Below are 5,771 nucleotides of genomic sequence, written 5' to 3'. Positions count from 1 at the left end.
TTTTGAAATGGGTCAGAAAGCTACAATCCTTTGGTAAAAGCTCATTTTTTAGGCATTTCTTCCCATTAAGTTTGGGAGGATTTGCACATGTTCGTTCCCAAATGTACACGTGAAACTGGAAAAATGAGAATATGGTGCAAGTGTTCATTTATTTCAGTAATTCAACTTAAAAGGTGAAACTAATATATTATATAGACTCATTACATGCAAAGTGAGATATTTCCAGCCTTTATTTTTTTTATAATTTTGATGATTATGGCTTATAATCATAAGCTGTAAGCCATAATCATCAAAATTATAACAAATAAAGGCTTGAAATATCTCACTTTGCATGTAATGAGTCTATATAATATATTAGTTTCATCTTTTAAATTGAATTACTGAAATGAACTTTTTCACCATATTAAAATTTTCCAGTTTCACTTGTATGTTAAAGCAACTTTATTGAAATCTACCACAGGACTCTGAGCAACACATGGCAGTGAATGAACGAATCGTTTAAATGAATGATTCAATGACTCACTCATTGAGAGTCAAATGCTTCGTTCCTGAATGAATCAGACGTTCGAATGAATCGGTTGAAACTCAATGACTCGCTCATTAACAGTGACTTGCTGCTTCCTACTGGCGGTTTTAATTCCCTATTTGAAGTATCTTTTCATTTTTTTTTAATCATTCCAAAATATCAATACTCAATGTTTTATGTTTAGAGCATCAAAACATTATTTCTGCATTTGTAACTGCAGGTTCATGTCAGTGTGTATTCAGCTTCTGTGATTCCTCTCCATTGCAAAGATCAATTTTGTTGATACGGATTTCATTTGATTGGCAACAGCCCTGGTGTCGTCTTATTCTAATTGATTTTATTGATTAAATGTAAGAATTTGAGACAAAAATGGATGCATACATTTAATTAGGCTAAAAATATAGCTGTATAAAGGTAAAAATACCCATGAAAGCTAAAAATCAATGTGAATTTATTGGAAAAGATCTGCTGCGAACTGACCACCACAGAAGATTATGAAGAACATCAGAAACTAAAGTTAACTACATTAGTTGGCATGAACTAATAAAGAACTGCACTTATACTGCATTTATTTTTCTTAATGTTAATTTCAACATTTACTAATACTTTATTAAAATCTTGTCAACATTAGTTAACGCACTGTGAACTAACACGAACAAACAATGAACAGCTGTATTTTTGATTAACATTAACAAAGATTAATAAATACTTTAACAAATGTATTATTCATGTTAGTTTATACATTAACTAATGAACATTATTGTAAAGTGTTACCCAAATGACAATTAAGCAAAATAGCGTCTAATTATCGTTATCGTTATAGAGATTTTGGCAATATCGCACACAACACGGTTTAGTTTTCTGTCTCGATTCATCATGTGGTCATGACCCTCGTCTTCCTCGCCAGGTCTTCAGAGAGGCTTCCTGGACTCGGGTTATAAGATCCTGAGTGCGGTGGCTAAAGTGAGAGAGTCGTTCCAGCCGCAGGAGCCAGACTTCCCTCCTCCGCCGCCAGACCTGGAGCAGCTGCAGGTCAGACCAGACTCCTGCATGCGGAGACACTTCACGTGCACATGTATCCAAAGCGACTTACAAATGAGAGCAATAGAGACACTCCACTTTTTTTGGAAATAGGCTAATTTCCCATCTCCCCTAGAGTTAAACAGTTTTACCGTTTCCGAATCCATTCAGCCGATCTCCGGGTCTGGCGGTAGCACTTTTAGCATAGCTTAGCATAGATCATTGAATCTGATTAGACCGTTAGCATCTCTCTCAAAAAAATTACCACAGAGTTTCGATATTTTTCCAATTTAAAACTCGACTCTTCTGTAGTTACATCGTGTACAGAAAATGAAAAGTTGTGATTTTCTAGGTCAATATGACTAGGAACTATCCTCTCATTCCTGCGTAATAATCCAGGAACTGCTGCCGTACAGCAGCGCAATGATATTACACACTTAGTGCCGGTCACGCTGGAAGTTACCGAGCTGGGGACTATTTTCAGGCGCTGTGTAATATCATTGCGTCCAAGACAAAATTCTCAGGAATAGGACAATGAAGTATAAAGTGAAGTAAACAAACACTGTGTCCTAGTAACTACAACTGCACTTAAATCAACTGAGAAAAGACACAAAAACATTTAGTTACTGTCTCCTCCTCTTGCTTGACTGCTTCTTGAGTGCTACAACACGCGAGCTGGCTTAGGCCACGCCTCTTTACCGAAACATGCACTCATTACACAGGCAAGAGTTTAAACATGAACGCTGGTTGTTCTTCAGATCAGCGACACCGCGGCTCCGCCGAAACCGCCCCTGCCGGAGGGTGAAGTGCCTCCTCCCAGACCTCCACCCCCCGAGGAGAAGGACGAGGAGTTCCCGGAGACGCAGGCCGGAGAAGTGATCAGCGAGCCCATGATGGTGGCGGCCCGGCAGCTGCACGAAGAGGCCCGCAAGTGGTCCAGCAAGGTCAGTCCCAAAGAGTCTGCCGGGTGGGTTTGGATCCATGCGGGTTATTAAAACCCTCATCCTTCCTGCGGGTCATGTTGACCCGGATTTAAAAATAAAAAATAAAAATAAACAATTTATTGAGTGTTCAATCGGAGGGGTCCAAGACCCCGAAGACTTTTGTTGCACTTGAACCACGAATACACACCAAATTGTTTTTATGGATTTGTGGTTGAAATTGAAAAAAATAACAAATCCTTCCATCGCGGGTCAATTTGACCCCGAGGATTGCTTCAGTACACATAGAAGAACCTAAAAATGCTAAAAATCAAACTAAAAATGCTAAAACTTAACCAAAAAAATTATTTTATAATGTGTATCTGAATGCACACTGAAGATAAATGACTTTAGGACTTCATATATAGAGCTATAAGGCCATCTAGTGGCAAGAGTCATGAAATATGATGTTTTTCCACAAGAGGTCGGCAAAGACACCCAATGTAAGATATTTTGAGTTGAATTAAAAGGTTTAGGCATGAAATTGTGAGTTATTTTGAATTTAAGTTGAAAGAATGTGAGGAATGTGCTTAAATTATTATATATTTTTTTATATATTGATCAAATCTAGTAATTTAGAGGTAAATAAAATAAAAAATAACAAAAAAATCTCCAAAATGAAATAAAATAGGCTTATAAGTATATTTTTCGGGCTTCGGGTCATTTTGACCCGCGAGGGAAGGATGAGTTAAACGATGACTGTCTTTGCAGGGTAATGACATCATCGGCGCCGCCAAGCGCATGGCTCTGCTGATGGCCGAGATGTCTCGACTGGTCCGAGGAAGCGGCGGGAATAAGAGAGCGCTCATCCAGTGTGCCAAAGACATCGCCAAAGCCTCCGACGAGGTCACGCGCCTCGCCAAAGAGGTCGCCAAGCAGTGTACGGATAAACGCATACGAACAAACCTTCTGCAGGTAATCTGAGCAAAGCACTGGGATAAGACCAGTCCATAGCGGGACACATGGGTTGATGTGGTTCTGGAGTCTGGGAAGAGTTTGAGAAATGCTCAAAAGCGAACCAGACTGAGACCAAATGGAAGAGATTGTTGTGGATTTTAGGCCTGCACTATTTGGGGGGGAAATGTGATTATGGTTTTTATGATTAAAAAAAGTTGTGATTGTGTTTTAAAACGCAATTTCCATTTTTGCGGCGCTTGTTTGTCGGGTTTGGCCAGTTTTGTGGTTGGCAAGACCGCATTACAGCAGTGCTGGGGATTTTGATTCATCTAAGTGACTCTTTTGAATCTATTCACCAAAACGATTTGTTCACCAAGTTGTCTTTTTACACCCCTTTCAACAAGATTCACTCACGGTTCATTCAACAGATGCCTCATTCAGACTCAATATGGACTCGTTCAGGAAATCGGCACATTCGTTTAAATGGTTCAACTGATAATGAATCTAGGGCTGCGCTGATACCGATAACAGATAATTCTTTATACTTGAAAGTCGTTAACCGATATTTTGGCCGTTTAAGCTAAATCCAAGTTTTTTTCATTTTTGAGAGACTGATTGCAAAAACAAATGTCTCGCCATTAAAATCCATGTCTCAATCACACAATTATAATAATCTCATTATAATTTTATATAGCCGATATGACAGAAAATGTTGCACTTTGCCATATTTTCCTTTTTTGAAGTGATTCCAATCATATTTCAAGCATTCAAAACCATCATGTTGAATAGTGGTCTCAGCTGAAGGAAATAATACATTATTTATCGGCTTTAATATATTGGCCAAAATTTCTTATTGGGAATGTTTAATAACATTAAAAATTGACATGTATCGGCCGATACCGATATATCGTGCATCCCTAAATGAAACCATGAAAAATGAGCTAGTGCATGTGAAGAAGTGAGATCACAGATGAAGCACTTCTGCACAAGATGCACTTTATGACTGTTTGTTCTTGTAAAAATGAGTGTGTGTGTGTCTCTGTAGGTGTGTGAGAGGATTCCCACCATCAGCACACAGCTGAAGATCCTCTCCACTGTGAAGGCCACCATGCTGGGACGCACCAACATCAGCGAGGAGGAATCCGAGCAGGTCAGATCTCAAACCCTCTGCCGTTTCTCCTTTAAAACCCGCAAACCCGTCTGAATGCGTGCTGGTTCTCTCGTAGGCCACGGAGATGCTGGTCCACAACGCTCAGAACCTGATGCAGTCGGTGAAGGAGACGGTGAGAGAAGCCGAGGCCGCCTCCATCAAGATCCGCACGGACGCCGGGTTCACCCTGCGCTGGGTCCGCAAGACGCCCTGGTACCAGTGAGCGCACAACCAGTGCACATATCCCAGCATGCACTGCATTTGAGTCCAGGTCCTCAATGCCAATGCAGACGTCTCGTCCCCCTCGTGGACTAAACTATTCCACTATCAAAACCATTGTTCTTGAATGTTATAGAGTGTAAAAAAAAACATTGCTTTTCTAATTTGCGAAGAATGATTTATTTTATTTTGATGGATTCCGGATTCCAGTCATTTTTGTCTTTCTTTTTTTTCTTTTTTTACAAAATGTGGATCTATAACGTGTCATATATATATATATATATAGATATAGATATAGATATATATATATATATATATATATATATATATATATATATATATAGATAGATATATATAGCCTTAATTTCACTCTTTGAATGTTTTATTAAATGTCACCAACAAAACGTCTTCACAAACAAGCACAGATTTTGGATAAAAAAATCCTCATAATGTGCTTTTTAATGAAAAGTGTTGATGACCGCATATAAATGCCCTAATGTTGGTTACTGGTTAGTGGATTAAACCTTTCATTCAGGGATGACGCTGCAAACTCTCCGATACCAGAAGTGAAATACAGAGGAAATCAGAGCGACGACTTGTAATCTATGCAAAACCAGTCCGTTTGCATCATATATCCACACACACACACACACACTGCCATCCTTGTATTTCCACTAAGACATCACTGTGCTAAATACACTACTAAAATCTCTTGCAGAATGCACACTCGAGTATATTAATATGAGTGAGAATATGCATATATTTGCCTTTTCTATCGTTGAGACCAGCAGATTTAATGTAAATATTGTGTTCATCTTTAAAGACAGCCTGTAAGACCTAATGTGCCTTGTCATAATAAAAGAACTTATTATCAGCTGAATCATATGTGTGGGACTATATTTATTTGTTGATGTGATCTTTTGAAATATGCATTATATAATGAGATTGGCTCTCTAAATATATAGCTATTTATTCAACA

At 38.6% G+C, this 5,771-nt stretch overlaps 1 protein-coding gene across 1 annotated transcript in view; it reads left to right on the top strand.

Annotated features, from left to right (window-relative positions):
• vclb (vinculin b) overlaps window positions 1-4,962 on the top strand; it is a 38,013-nt gene extending 33,051 nt beyond the window's left edge. The window contains exons 17-21 of the mRNA XM_079595110.1: window positions 1,434-1,558; window positions 2,305-2,490; window positions 3,238-3,441; window positions 4,469-4,573; window positions 4,650-4,962. Of these exons, the coding sequence (XP_079451236.1) occupies window positions 1,434-1,558; window positions 2,305-2,490; window positions 3,238-3,441; window positions 4,469-4,573; window positions 4,650-4,796 (767 nt within the window). The 3' untranslated portion in view covers window positions 4,797-4,962. The remainder of the gene's footprint in view (window positions 1-1,433; window positions 1,559-2,304; window positions 2,491-3,237; window positions 3,442-4,468; window positions 4,574-4,649) is intronic.
• The last annotated feature ends 809 nt before the right edge of the window (window positions 4,963-5,771 follow it).

The sequence above is a fragment of the Phoxinus phoxinus genome (genome assembly GCF_949152265.1).
Source record: "Phoxinus phoxinus genome assembly, chromosome: 21".
Classification (NCBI taxonomy): Eukaryota; Metazoa; Chordata; class Actinopteri; order Cypriniformes; family Leuciscidae; genus Phoxinus; species Phoxinus phoxinus.
Note: the sequence above shows the minus strand (reverse complement) of the source record. Positions and strands in the feature narration are given on the sequence as shown.